General features: G+C 34.6%; 1 protein-coding gene across 1 annotated transcript in view; it reads left to right on the plus strand.

Moving 5' to 3' along the window:
* Positions 1-200: 200 nt before the first annotated feature.
* Positions 201-16,225, plus strand: part of LOC150109149 (transient receptor potential cation channel subfamily A member 1 homolog) — a 475,501-nt gene continuing 459,476 nt past the window's right edge. The window contains exons 1-2 of the mRNA XM_090411752.1: positions 201-410; positions 8,779-9,020. Coding sequence (XP_090267878.1) covers positions 8,784-9,020 — 237 coding nt within the window. The 5' untranslated portion in view covers positions 201-410; positions 8,779-8,783. The remainder of the gene's footprint in view (positions 411-8,778; positions 9,021-16,225) is intronic.

Here is a 16,225-nt window from a genome sequence, read left to right on the forward strand (position 1 = left end):
GAGGTGTCACATAATAATAATTATAATAATAATAATAGTAACTTTTATGCTGATTTTACATTAACGCCCACTAAGGTTTTAAAGTTTTAACTTTGAGAGGGCGCTGAGAATGATTGTTGTCATGAAGTAAACCACATGTTTCTGATGATGTGCTTTTAAGTTACATATCTTGTTTCTTTTTTACAATTATATATTTTACTTTTATCGTATTAGTTAGCTTTTGTGTATATTTAAATATATGTGTCTTGATCCCCTCAGCTCCTGTGTTTAACGATAAGGCATACTCGGCAAAATTGGTTACAAATAATTATAGTTTTTTTTCCTAATACTGTATATTTTTAAAGGTTTTAACTGTGCTTTAAAGTGATTCGTTGTATAACGCCTGTGTTATTTATGGATCTACAGCTTAAGTAAGTCTACTGTTTTTTAATCGTTGTGTTTGATCATGTTATTAATGTGGGACATGGATTGAGTGGTGGAGACGGAGAGCTGTAGAGTAGGAGCCCTCCCTCGATGAGGCCTTATTATAATGAATTGAAAAATGTTGATAGTTTTTTAAAAAAGTACCAGGCCGCTCCCTTGCCCAACTACACCCCTGGTAGTGTGTATTCTCAAATCGTCTACTCGACTCCCCCCCCCCAAAGATTAAATCCTGAGTGCACTACTGAGATGGATTGAAAATGTCGAACAAGACCCGAATGAAATTCGGGTCTTGTTCGACAATGATAATGGATACTCAGGATAGACATATGGCGTAAGAAGCTGTTCATATTTGTCAAATCTCAGTAGATTCGCCACGTTGGTCGTTGGACTCCCTTGAGGTGTCACGTAATAATAATAATATGTAATCTTGACTATACAGTTTTAAATTTGATTAGGCTAGCTAAAGTGCAACAGGATGCAAATATCAGCAGTGCAGCGTGGTTAGTTAAGAATCCAGACGTAGTTGAAATGTAAATAATTTATTTGATGTAATTTATGCATCTGCAATCAGTTCTCTTGAAATAAGATCCCGCTGTCTGTTTGTTTCCTTCTCTGTTATTATGTGTCAATGAAGAAGAGTCTGGTGTTATTAATGTTGTTGTTCTAGTTTACATGTAATCCAGTATAGAAAGTAGAAGTTTAAAATATATGGTATATCGTTTAGATAGCCCAAATAACGGCTCCATTGGTTGGCAAAATCGATAGTTCTCATGTTCTCCAACCAGCATATTTTGGGTTTGAATCGCAATCATGGGCATAAATGTTTGTGAATGTTTTAAGTAGAAAATAATTTTGTTACCTGTGTGACACTACTATTCTGTTTACTGTGTGTCTGAAATGACTTAAAAAAGTTTTATGTTTGATCTCTGACTAGATTATCTAACTACAGTATTATCTTACCAGTGATACTTTTTAGATGTGATTCACATAATAAATGATATATGCAAAGTGGCTCAGCTGCTGTTTTCAATGGTCACAACTCAACTGAGTTGTGACCGTCTCACTCATACATTTATTTTAATATGATAACCTATTCCTGAAAGGTTTAGAATCCACAACCTATTAGAACAGTAGGATGGACACCGAATTATATATCCCAAGAATCCTTTTATGAATCCCTTGAAGTTACAAAAGGAAGCTCTGAACAAGAGTGAGGAGTGGTTTCTTTGCATGGAGGTTGATTGAACCATGGAATTCATTGCCTGATAGAATGACGAGAGTACAGATGGTCAATGAGTTCAAGGAGAGGCATGGTAGACTGTATTTTCTAGGATGGGCCTCCCACAATGGGTCTTTTGACTCCATGGAGGAGTCAAAAGACCCATTCAAATCATCATCATAATAATAAATGAATCTACATGTTTTAAGTGGATGTATGAAGAATTAACATTGTCGCTGACATATTGCACAAAGATAGTATTAATACAGAAACAAGGATGGTCCTTTATGGTGTTTGGTAAATTGTTTAGAAACTGATACAGGATTGGATAGATAAGGAAATAAAATTTTAGAAAGTGCTACAACCTTTTTGTGAATTCACTGCAGCATGACAAGTTTGCTTTGACATCCTGCTATCACATTTTTCAACATCCATCATGCAGTCAAATAAAAAGTCAACGAATGTCAAAGAAATTAATAATTTTATGAATGAAGACCTTATCTCGGTGTAATATTTCAAACTGGCAATAGTCAGCATTTTATTATTATACCACTAGTATTTACACATTTATTTGCCTTTTTAATTCCATTATAATGTACATTGAACAACATTAGTGTTTAATTGAGCTGATTTGCAGAAGCAACTAAGGCTATGAGGCTAATGCATTATGTTCTGTTTAGTTGCATTTGTTCTTCAGGTGATTTGCTTGTTTCCAGAATGAAATCCTGAGTTTTCTGGAAGCAAAATCCCTGCTGTCTCCAGTGGAACTGAGGCAGCAGGAAAGCCCATATAAAGAACTAAGGGCTTCTTAACCGTTAACTCATTTTCTGTTGAGGAGCCCTTATAAAAGTTCTTAACATCCTAGATGGATTTCAAGCACAATTAGGAAGCACTCATCAAAATTGCTACTCAAAAATTCTATTTAAAAAATAAAATCCTAATATTGTTAAAAGTCTAAATTTATTTTTATTTTAACTATATATTTAAAAATGGGAACTTGCATTATTTTTTTATTTTATATTTTCTTATTCCACACATATTATATTTTTGTCTAGTGTCTGGCATACATAACATGACTGCTTGATACCTCAGGTAGTTGTCACTGTCTCTTTTGTCCCCAGGACATGAACAGTACTTTAGAGGATAAAGCATATTATGTTTCTTGCATGCATCAGTAAACCAGAGTAGAACATATCTAGAATATCTGCAGATATTCTTGGTTTACTAGTGGAATTTTTAAAATTGTTACAATGATATATGATAATCCTGGAAAAGGAAGTTGATGTGTATATAAAATATTGGTGGCAACACTTGTGAAAATTAATATTGAAAAATTTTATAATGATATAACGGTTTTTAATATTTTCTATGTATTATTTTAATTTTGAGTATGTTATTAACCTAAAGCTAATAATAATGATAAGTATCTGCTATTTTCTGCTCAGGACATGGACTAATTATTGCTAACACTGTGTTCTAACATAAAAACATACACAAATTCACATGGAGAGAAGATGCAAGAAATAAGAAAAGTCTCATTGACTATTCTTTAAAGGTACCTGTGGCATAACTATAAACAACAAATTACATGATAAACACAGTAATTAACTTTAATGAAATGAAAGTACAAATATTTCATACTAAAAATAACAGTACCACATCATCAGTGCACAGAAAAAACAAGCAAAATAAAGAAATGAGAATACAAGGTATATACAGCAGTCAATGGTTTACCAATTAAAAAAAAACTGTTCCCACTGGAAATTCAGTGCTGCAAACCCTACAGTAAACTTTGATTGATTCAGCCAGAGAGGCTTGTGGTGAGCTAATCTGCAAGGATTGAAAACTCAGAATCCATGATGGACTTAGATACGGATCTACTTCAATCTGTACTTGAATGATGAAAACCCAAGTAGTACAGGAGAAGGTCTGCACATGTGTGATTAGTTTGCAATATTTTATGGATTTTTGAAGCTGTATTGCTTAAATAGCAGAATTTTAAGACTGGAAGTCCAAATCCTCCTTGCTTTGTTGATAGTTGAAGAAATTCCTTTTTAACTTCTTGGTGTTGGCTAGACCAAAAAAATTGCTCAGATTTACTATATAATTGCTTTTCTTCAGCTTCTGTGATGTCTGTAATATTTATTATGTACAACTGAGCAGGAAAGATTATGGTTTTGAGTACTATGGCTTTAGAAGAAAAGGAGAGCGGCCTTATTCTCCAGTCTTTTAACATTTCTAAGTTCTTGGACTAGTAATATTGGGTAAGTGGAGAAGGGAATTCCAACGACTTCTTGAACCGTCCGGTAAGGATTAACATTATCTCCACTGTTATTCATTATCTATATGGATCACATTATGAGAAAAGTGATATTTAATCTGATATCAAAATTGGTGATTTAATCTTAGATCTTTACTTTATGCAGATGATGTTATACTTCAGAATAAATCTAGTTCAAGTGCAAGATTCCCTGGTTAAATTGAATAACTGCTGTAATAAATTGGGTTTGAAAATCAGCATTTAAAAGACAAAGACATCGAAAATAGGCAGAAACATTGAAAACATCAACTGCGTTCTGAGCAGAGTACCTATGGAACATGTAAAATATTTCAGCTATTATCACAGTTTTTAGTGAAGATTCAAATTAAACTTGAAAATAGACAGCAGAATTAACAAAGCTGGTATTGTTATTATTACGGGTTACTCCAAGGAGTCCTTGAACTCATTAAGGCATGTCCTAAACATCATGTCAAGAATTATCCAACATTTGTGCAGTATCTGTCATACTTTGCTTTGAACTCATTCACAGTCATGGCACCTACAACAGACTCTGCAACCTGTTCCACTCATTCACTACTCTCCAATTATATTTTTTAATGGATGGTCACTAGTTTTTGATACACCAGACCTGTTCTGAAAAAAATTCCTCTAAATTAATCTTTTAAAAACTCAGGTCAAGACTATATGATCTCAAAGCAGTCAGTGGCAACTTTGTCATATTCGTTATAGACAATTTCTCAGATGCAATTTCTAGATCGATCACTCTCGAACCCCTAGTATATTCCATCACATGCTGTCTCAGGCAATTATTCCTTAGTAACTACATAAATTCCACTTCTTTCCTATGGCCACTTCAACAGAATGGGAGAGGAAATATTAGCTAAAGAAATGTTCTTTGCCAGATGGCAGATAAAAGACCCAGAGGAAGACAAAATTGTAGATGAATGGATACAGTAAAAAGTACCTTACAGCGGGGAAATATAAGATCTATTAATGTTGGAGACTTGACAGATAACAGGTTAACTTGGAAAAATTGTTGAACAGAAGTTATTAATGATATAACTTTTTCATGTAGTACTATCGTAATATCCTGTACATATCAGAAATTTGATGATGGTTTATTAACCCAAATTATTATTAATAATATATTTTTTAATTATTGATTGTTTTATTTTTTTGTTTCCACACACAAATTCATCTTAAGTGCTGCTCATGTAGGATGGTGATGTCAGGCTTCCTGGTTGGCATATTGTTTCTGCGCATCCATTTATATATATATATATATATATATATATATATATATATATATATATTATGTGTGTGTTAAAGATACCAAGCTATTTTAAACCTGGTTTTAATCCATTTCCCAAGTAAGCAAACAGACAAAATCAAGTTTGCACCTGCAAGTAGTGCAAGTCTGGGTGACAAGCATGTAGTGCAACTCGTGGTAAAGGTGGAATAAGCTCTGATCACTATTCTTAATATTTATCTTTAATCCTTGAGGAGATGTATGATGCTATGTATTAAAGGCAAGGGGCCACTACCCAGACCGGTTTCGACCTTTAGTGGCCCCTTGCCTTTAATACATAGCATCATACATCTCCTCAAGGAGATGTGCTTTGCATTAAAGATAAATATTAAGAATAGTGATTAGAGCTTATTCCACCCTTACCACAAGTTGCCTAAGACTTGCACTATGTGCTTGTCACCCAGACTTGCACTACTTGGTGCAAACTTGACTTTCTTGTCTGTTTGCTTACTTGGGAAATGGATTAAAACCAGGTTTAAAATAGCTTGGTATCTTTAATGTATATTATACTCAAGGTGAAAAACTTTCTACATATACATATGGCTCTCATCCACAAAAGGTTTTTTTCTATTATTTTTTTCAGACCTCCAGTAAGGGTAGTGGTCTCGCACGGGGCAGTGAAATTCATCTCCCATCTAAAATGAAATTGGTCTCTAAGCTAAATTCATCTCTTACTTATTGGATGGAACAGTAATGTATTTACTCCAGATAGCTTAACAGAAGCATTATTGAATGAAGAATTACATATTTACTAAATTCCAGAGTGCTAGTAAGCACTAATATGGTTGATAGTCTGATGCAAAAAATAAGAAGATAAAATTGAAAGACATGATTTAACACACAATTTGGCAGGAGTGCATTTTTGTACTAATTCTACAGATGTCAAGATAAATTATAAGTGTTCATCGATATCAACAACTGTAAAAAAGCTTGTGCACTTATTTTTTGACAGCAGAAGAGAGTGAATATCAGAAAGTGTCAAGGGAACTCAGGTTGGTTACAGTTCTGCTGATGAAACCTTACACATGACTTTACTTCTATAAAGATTGTGCTAGATACAAATTTAGAACAACTCCCAGACAAGCATAGGTGAAAATGTTTGCATAGCTCTGATTGTTCAGAGTTATGCAAACAACCTACCTCAAGACGGTATCATTAGGAATGATACCTTCTTGAGGTAGGTTGTGACTGGTGACATGTCTGTTGCTCATGGTGAAACATGGATTTTTCACTATGAGCCAGGGGAAAAATGAAAGATTTTGGAATAGAAGCATATAATGTTTCCCAAAGAAAGGATCAAATTATATCTTTAATGGGCAAAGTGATGTTTACACCTTGAAAATTATTTGGAAAAGAATACTATGGTTACCTTTATGTTCTATGTTATGTTACCTTTATGTACTCTGGTTACCTTATTGCTCATATAACAACATTAAATCTCAAGACAGGTGAAATGCATGATATACTGAAGACAGCACTTCAGTGCGATTGCTGAGGATTGCTGCCTTGTGGTTTAATGTTATGAAAGTGTTGATCCTCATACTGCACTAGAATGTAGCAGTACTCCATATATTATGGTTTATCAGCTTTATTTGTTTCAGCCTGTCACCAATTTGAAAATAAAAAGAGCTGTGAAAGGCTGTTATTTTGCATCACTTAGCAAGTAAAGGAGTCAGTTTATACTTATCTTACCCAGCAATAAATATTTTCTATGTGCATGCTGTTGAGCCAAGCATATTTGAACTTTGGGATCATGCTAATTTTAATAACATTTGGGATACTTTTTTAATTTTATATTAAAAATATAATGTATGTTAAATTAAAAATTATTAGGAATATAATTTTAAAACATGTTTTTAAAAATTTTAAATTAAAGTTCTTAAATTAAAAAATATATATATATAAAATGTATAATCTAAAATATCAAAATGGATTCCAAACTTAAAATTTTTGGAAATAGATTTTCCATCGGTATTCAGTTTTTTTTTTAATTTTAGTTTATTAAAAAAAAAGCAATATAATATGGTGTAATTTATGGAAAGTATGCAGAATTGAAGCAAAAACAGAACATATAATGGGAACATTATATGTTTCTATTCCAAAATCTTTCATTTTTCCCCTGTTGTAAGTAGAATTTGAAGACATTTGGAAAGTTTTTTTTTTTTTTAAATGACACTCCCATCCCACTAGTATGGTACCATGTATGAAAATGGTACCATACTAGTCACTCTCCTGGCCTGAGTTTTATATTCTTCATGCATCTGCTTTCCACCCCTCTTCTTATATCTCTTCCATAATCTCTTTTTAACCTTTAAAGTGCTTTCCTACTCCAAGATCTATGGCCCACATGCAGATGTGAAATAACTCTTATTTTGAGTAGATTGGAAATTTAGCCATTAGACTATAGGAACGTAAGCTCTGCATCAGAATTCTCTAATAGGAGAAGTGTGGACTAATTGATAAACATTATAGTATAACACAACCACACTCATTATAGGTTTGAAAGTAGAATGGAGAGAGAGTTTATGTGAATTAATTTACTCAAGTTCAACTAATCACACTAAGTAACATTAGACTTATATAGAACTGAATATTTATGTCTGAAAAGGCCTATTTTAAAATTTATAAGCCATGCCAATTTTTTCTAGGCTGTTTACTAAAGATGACAGACATAAGAATTTATGCCATATAGTCATAAATATTTCCATGTTGAATGTCATTTCAGTCTTAATTTCTTGCTGTTAAATTGTATTAGTTCACATTAAATGATCAATATTTGGTGTATTATTCTTATTTTTAAGCAGTATGAAAATGAAAATTTGTGCATGTATTCATTTTCCTAAAAGAAGTTCTTTTTTTTTGTGGTGGTGGTGGTGGGGGGGGGTTTCATGTTCTCATCATTCCTTTCTTAGACTCAGGGATCTGTCATGGCCAAGTATTAACTTAGCTTCCTAGAAACGTAACTACTATTAATCAGCAATCTGCCGACTTTTCAGAACAGCAATCATTCAAATAACTGGCTTGTGTATATCAACTGCCTTCTGGTACAGCAGTATGTCATTGTATCTTGACTTATCTGACCCTTTAGTTATTAGAGCAGTCAGGTGCCTTCCCACTTGGTCAGTTGATAAAATTACTGTAAGGGTGGCTAATCATGTTTTCATTTTTTGCAGTCTTTAAATTCCATGTGATCTGGCTTATCTACCTGTTTTATAAGTGAAAAACCCAAGTTTCCAGGAGGAAAAAATCCTGCAACCACTGTTTATGACTGGTAACTCATCTTCACTTGAAAAGTTCTGATAAAGGTTCTTTATGCCATAGACGGGATTCAAACCGAGATCTTTCAACTAAACGGTATTATTCATACTATCTGAGCTACAGAATGCTCCTGTGAGATAATATATGAATTTATATTAGTATTTATATTAATATTTATATTAATTTATAAATACTACTATTATTGAAACACTTGAAAACTAAATTTAGTAATAGTTGGATTATTTATAAATTGTTTGCTTTTCAGTTGTACCATATATTTTCTTTCAGTTAAAATGAAGAAAATGAACCAACATAATAGCTATAAAACAGAAGAAGATGCACCTTCAGAGAGTGATGAAGAATGTAACAATAATGACAGTGACAGTGATGTGGATTTATTGTTTGTAAAAGGAAGAAGAAGAACTAAAGCAAAAGGAATTCATACTATTATAGAAATGAAGAATGTTTCAGGATCAAAAGAATTCAAACGAATGCATACATTTCAGGAACTAAATTTCACCCTTTTTCAAGTATGAGAAATATATTGTCTACTTATAATATCTGTCTTTTTATCTATAACTTAATGTAATGCATGATCATGCTGTCTGTGAATACAAGCCAATTTTTAACTGAAGAAGGTACTCAGCTTGATTGTCAATTTTCAATGATTTCTAGAGAGTGAGTGCCATTAATTTAAGTACATGTCTCTAGAAATCATTGAAAATTGACAGTGTAGCTGAATACCTTCTTCAGTTAAAAATTGGCTTGTGTTCACAGACATGATCATGCATTATATGAAGTTTAACTGCACTGTTTCACCTATTTCTGTAGTTTTATATATTCTTCATATATTTAAGTTAGTGTGGGGATTTTATCAGATTAATACAGAGGGCATTATGAAAAGAGCAGAAGGTAAGAGAGAAAGAAAAAGGGTATTCCTGGAATTTGTGTAGGGATATGGGGAAGAAAGATAAGAAGAGTAGTTTTTTTACATGAAATTTTTAGTGAATGGAACATATTACGAGTAGGGAGTATTAAGGATTTTAAGGTTCAATATGATAAATATGTTGTCATTTGAATAACCTCCTGCAGTGAGTCTGCTGAATACATAGAATGCACACTTGTTATAATTAACATTAAGTAGTACATAGAGGGTGTAATAATAATTTTTCATACATAAATTGCCATACAATTTTTGTATGGCAACTTTCTTCATAAAACTTGTCCAAACCCAGCTTATAGTACACTGAATATCCCCAAGCTGTTCACGGTGACTTTTTGCTATACCATTAAATGTGGTGGAACAGAGCAAAATTATAATTTGACATATTTTAACCTTATGGCTTAAATCTTTTTGCTATTAGAATACATACTTGATATAATTAAAATTAAGTAGTATGGTAATTTGAATACACCACTGCTATTAATTAATTACTTTATTATTATTATTCAGGCCTTCATGGAGTCAAGAGACTCATCATGGGAGGTCCTTCCAGGAAACATAAAGGCTATCATACCACTCCTTGAACTCATTGACCATTCTTGCTCTCACTACTCTATCAGGCAATGCATTCCACGGTTCTAACTCCTGCCACGCAAAGAAACCACTCCTCACCCTCTTGCTCACATCTTTATTTTTTTCGTACTTTCCAGGGATGGCCCCTTGTCATCTCTCCTTCCTGCTGCTCCACCAAGTGAAAGAACTCCCCATTGTCCACTCTGTAACTGCCTCTCAACAGTTTAAAAGTCTCGATCATATCACTTCTCCTTCTTCAGTCCATATTCCCTCAGCCGATCCTCATAATTAACATTGTACAGTCCTGAAACCATCTTTGTTATCTGCCTCTGCACTCTTTCCACAGTTAATTTATCCCCTTCAAATCGTGGGGGATCAAATTTGAAAACAGCAGTCTAAGTGTGGTCTGATCAGGGTCTTATACAGCGGAATGATAACTCTTCTATCTCTGCAGATCAGCGTCTCTCTCAGTATTACAGCAATCCTGTAGGTTAACTTCGCTACCTTTGCAATATGTCCCCTGAATTTCAGTTGTCTATCAATCACACCCCCAGATCTCTTGTCTCCCCTAAGTACGCAGCCTCCCATCGATGTATCCCAAACTTCAAAACTGCATTTTGCTGCATTAAACTGATAACCTCCATTCATTTGCCCACCTGTTTGGTTTATTCAAATCCTCTTGCAGGGCCACCACATCTGTACTATTACCAATAACCCTTCTCAGCTTCACAACATCTGCAAACAACTGAAGATCCCCTTGCAATCCACTGACAATGTCATTGACATAAAGATTATACAATACAGGTCCTAGTACTGAGCACTGTGGAACCCCACTTGTAACCTTCTGCTTCCTTGCTCATTGCCCCACCACCAGTGTTGCCAATTTATCTCTTTTGGAGCTAGATCTAGATCTTTTTTTTCTTCCCTAGCTCCAAAAATTTTAATCTAGCATTTAGCTCCTTCAGAACTAGTTTCAACTCTTTTTAGTTGTTTTTATAATTGTTAAAGAATGACGGAGGTGACAGACAGAGAGAAATGGAGAAGAGCTACTCATCTGCTGCAACCCTCTTGCTAGAGGATGCTACCAGATGATGACTGTTAAAGAAATTGTTTTAAAAGTTTTCCAGATGTTTGCATTTGATAAGGAATTGTATTGTACATTTGGTGCAAGCATCATACACATTTCAAATGCATGATAATGTCATTCAGTCATGTGGCTCAACAGTCTGCCATTTTGTCGCCTTAAAGTTGATAGCACTGCTACAAGTTAGTCTTTGCACAGTATTCTGGTTGGTAGTTACGATAGCGAGTGGGAAGTTTTCAAAGACTGATCGTAATTCGTTGCAGTAAAAAGTTGTATACCCATCTTCAAAAATGAGCAAAAAGAAAAATAAAGCTTACAAGCAAAAATTTAGGAGGGAGTGGTTGCAAATGGGAATGTTTAGTAAATGGTTGTGTGAAGTTCCTGGTGATGCTACAAAAGGCCACTGTAAGTTTCAGATGTGATAATAGCTGCTAAATATTGTCAGCTTGCAAAGCATAGCGAAACTAAGAAACATCTTGCTGCAGTTCCATATAAGACTATTCCTATTACAAATATGCTTGTGAAAAAGTCTCATGAGACTGTGATCTTTGAAGGTAAGTTGGCATTATTTCTTTGTTGTCACTCATCATTCAACAGTTGCGATCATCTAGTAGATTTTTGCAAAAATTCCCACACAGTCAAATTATGCCAAAGGTAAAAATGCACCAAACTAAGTGCTCTGCAATTGTAAAGAATATTCTGAGCATTTTGAAGAAGATCTAATTGCGGACATTGGAAATGAAAATTTCAACTTGCTAATAGACCGAATCGAATGATATCACAGTGAATAAGATTTTAGGAATGGCCATCATTTATTATAGCAAGAAATTCAACAAAATTATGCATACATTTCTGAGCATGCTGGTTCTAGAAAAGCGTGACGCTAGTGGTATTGTCACTGCACTGAAAAAAGAGCTCTTGACCAAGAAACTGGACATTAAAAATCTCGTTGCAATTGGTACAGACAACGGCAGTGTTATGGTTGGTGTCAATAATTGCATTTATGAACAGCTGAAGGCATATATTCCCTCTTTAATTTTAATTAGATGTGTATGCCATTCATTACAACTGGCAATGTCTCACACTTGTGCAGAATCTCTCCCAAGAAAATTAGAATTTTTAGTTGCCGAAAGGTATAAGTGGTTTTCACATCCTTCAAGACAAGCAGCATACAAAGAGCATATCAAACTATCAACAAAAATGATGCTCCTCTGAAAATTGTAAGCAATTGTGCAACAAGGTGGCTCTCCATTAAACCTGCAGTAGATGGGATTCTCAGCCAGTGGTTGGAATTAAAAACTCACTTCGAAGTCGTGAGTATGACTGAGAAATATTACCGAAGTTCAAATTTTGTGGGAGATGTACAAAGATGAAAGGAATCTGTTGTACCTTTTATTTTTGTCCTGTTCTAGTTCAAGTTCAGCAAGTTAACAAAATCTTCGAATGTAACAGTGCAGATAACATGAGATTATATGAAGACCTTTCTCGTTTGATTCGCTCTATTGCTAATATGTTAGTGTTACAATCATCCACAGTTGACCCTCTAGAGTCAGAGATTGATGACTATTAGGATCCTAATCCAAATCTTGGGTACAGATTTGAAAGAATAATTTCAGAATTGATGATACAAAAGAAAATAATACAAAATGATGAGCGAAATCTTAGAAGTAGAGCAAGGCAGTTTCTTCTTGGTCTCTTCAAACAGCTTAAGCAAAAGGTTGCCTGAAAACTTGAATATTTTAAGAATGATGTCTTCTTTTTCTGTTGACAGTACCCTAAAACTTATAAAAGAACCTGTTACTCCCATCTTAGAAATAATGCTGAAAACAGAAAAAGATGTTGCTGCTGTCAAAACCTGATATCAATATTGGAATGTTGTCAGCTCTTTGCTTTATGCAGACAATGTTATACTTCTAAATAAATCTGCTTCAAGTCTGCAAGATTCCCTGACCAAATTGATTAACTGTTGTAATAGATATAGTATGAAGGTCAGCAGTAACAAGACAAAGACAATGAAAATAGGCAGAATCATTAAAAATGTCAACTGCATTGTGAATGGAGAACCTCTAGAACAAATAAAACATTTCAGCTACTTAGGCACGATTTTTAGTGAAGATTGTAAATTAAATATGGAAATAGATAACAGAATCAACAAATCTGGTATGGTACTAAGTTAATTAAATAAATTCATATGGAATAAAAGAGAAATTAGTAGGAATACTAAATTAGCTGTATACAAGACAATGTTCAAATTTTAACTTATGGATCTGAGAGCTGGGTCAGAAGTAAAACACTTGAATAAAGACTAGAGACTGCAGATATGAGTACTGAGAAAGATTAGGGACAGGAATAGATGGTATCAGTGGCAATATCATATTAAAAATGAGGATATTAGGAAAGAACTTGACATTGTCAGCATCTAGGAATGCGTTAGCATAGCTAATCTCAGGTGTTATGGTCATTTAAACAGAATGGGCGAGGGAAGATTAGTAAAATAGGTGTTGTCTGCCAGGTTGGCAGGAAAACAACCCAGTGGAAGACCAAGATATAGTTGGATTGATACTGTAAAAAAAGTGCCTTAGACAATAGTAATGTAAGATCTAATAATGTTGGAGTCTTGACAAGTAACAGACAGATTTGGAGGAAAATTGTAGATAGGAAGTTAGTAATGATGTAAATTTTTCATGTAGTACTATCATATCCCATACACCCCTTGAGGGTACATGGCAGGAATTTGATGATGATATTCTCTATATTGTTTATCTGCTCTACATTTCTTAGAAGTCTCAAAGTGTTAATTCTCATCCTGATGTACTAAGTTTCTGACATGTATGATGACACATTGATATGACTGATTAATCTTACCTTACAATTTCCATAATGAATTTTAGTGAGTGTTCCCAGAAAATTTCACCAAAATCTCTCATTTTGCTGAAGTCTTGATATTAGGACACAGTTTGACTCATGATTTCAACATGAGATATTTGTGCACAGAACTGCAATCCATGAAGAATGCCTAAAAAAAACTTGACATATCTATTCCTCTTCTGCAGTTTCACTTGCAGCATGTTGGTCATCCCCACCACACAACTAGAGCTTCACATGTTTCCTGATCACACACCCTTACTTAGTTTTCAAGGATAATCCCATGTTGTCCTCCACCCCCCCCTTGTTTCCAGTTGCTCTCATGAACTCTGAATCCAAAAGACCATATCTGAGCATAGCAGTCAGTATGTATGTACTGTTATCAAAGTCCTATAGAGGGAAGAATAACTTCCAATTATATATTTGGTTTAATCCTTTATCCAAGTGTAAGCAAACAAAGTTTGCATCTGAAGTATTTTCAGGACTGGGGTAACTCGTGGCAAAGGTGGTATAAGTTCTCATCACTTGCCTTAGTATCCCATAATGCAAAGCACATCTCCTTGCAGACATGTACGAGGGCTGTTCAGTAATTAGTGGCAATCAGAAAATACAATTTATCATATAAAGAGCAAATGTCTGCTACTTGTATTTCTAAATTCTTAATCTCCGTATTTTTGGTGTTGAGCAGATCTGCTCATACTAACTGCTAGTTACTTAGACTGTACCCTATTATAGTATTTTACTATTATCATGCAATTTATGTCAGGGATCAAAAACTCAACAAGGGGAAACATCTTCATGATCACATAATGCCTAAATACTTGTCTTTCTTTAAATCATCATTTGTATCATATCTTTCTTTAAAAATGTTCACTGAAGATGAACTCACATCATCCACTTGCAGCATGTTGGTCATCCCCACCACACAACTAGAGCTTCACATGTTTCCTGATCACACACCCTTACTTAGTTTTCAAGGATAATCCCATGTTGTCCCCCACCCCCCCCTTGCTGTGAGCTGTAAAATCTCACTTGTATCTATACTGTAAGATCCTTTTACCAATTTATATTTTTCTATTATATCTCCTCTTTTCCATCTATTACTTAGACTTTGAAGTCACTTTCAGTTTGTCCTCAAATGCAGTCACCATTTCATAGGGCAGATATCATGTTGGTTGGCCTCTCTTGGATCTTTCCAGTTGCTCTCATGAACTCTGAATCCAAAAGACCATATCTGAGCATAGCAGTCAGTATGTATGTACTGTTATCAAAGTCCTATAGAGGGAAGAATAACTTCCAATTATATATTTGGTTTAATCCTTTATCCAAGTGTAAGCAAACAAAGTTTGCATCTGAAGTATTTTCAGGACTGGGGTAACTCGTGGCAAAGGTGGTATAAGTTCTCATCACTTGCCTTAGTATCCCATAATGCAAAGCACATCTCCTTGCAGACATGTACGAGGGCTGTTCAATAAGTAATAAGACTAATTTTACTGTCGCAAAACCACTCATCACAATATTAATTTCTGTGGAATAAAGAAATGTTGCTGTCTGTATTAACAAAAGAGGTTGATAGATGGCATATACGGGCTGATGTGCCAGAGTGTCACGTAACTAAACGCAAGCTTGTTTCTGCGCACCTATGAGCTGCAACCAGTCTTCGAAATGGAAGCGTCCTTAGAACAGCGTTATGCGATTAAATTTTGTGTGCGTTTGCAAAAATCGGCATTGGACACTTTTAACATGATACGCGAAGCCTTCCACGATGAAGCAATGTCGAAGGCAAGTGTTTTTCACTGGCATAAAACTTTTAAGGAAGGAAGGCAAAATGTGGAAGATCTTGAACGTGAGGGAAGACCTTCAACGTTCATCACAGAGACAGTGATCAACACAGCAGCGATTATCATCAAGGAGGATCACAGAATTACAGTATGCCAGCTGCATGTTGTCCTGAATATTTCTGTGGGAAGTGTTCACTCAATTATGGCTGAACATTTGGGACTGAAACGTGTTTGCGCCCGATGGATTCCCAAACTCTTGACACCGGAGCAAATGCAGCATCTAGGGGATGTGTGCACAGAATGGAAAAAAAGACTCAAACAAGGAGTTGACAACTTAAAATGCATCATTACAGCAGATGAAGCATGGTTGTATCACTATGACCCTACAATGAAACAACAAAGCAGTGAATGGAAGCATCCGTCTTCGCCTATCCCCAAGAAAGCAAAAACTGTAAAATCAGCTGGTAAAGTTATGACCATAATGTTTTT

This window comes from Typopeltis vanoorti, chromosome 2 (assembly GCF_054136105.1).
Source record: "Typopeltis vanoorti isolate ZY-2024b chromosome 2, IOZ_Tvanoo_1.0, whole genome shotgun sequence".
Classification (NCBI taxonomy): Eukaryota; Metazoa; Arthropoda; class Arachnida; order Uropygi; family Thelyphonidae; genus Typopeltis; species Typopeltis vanoorti.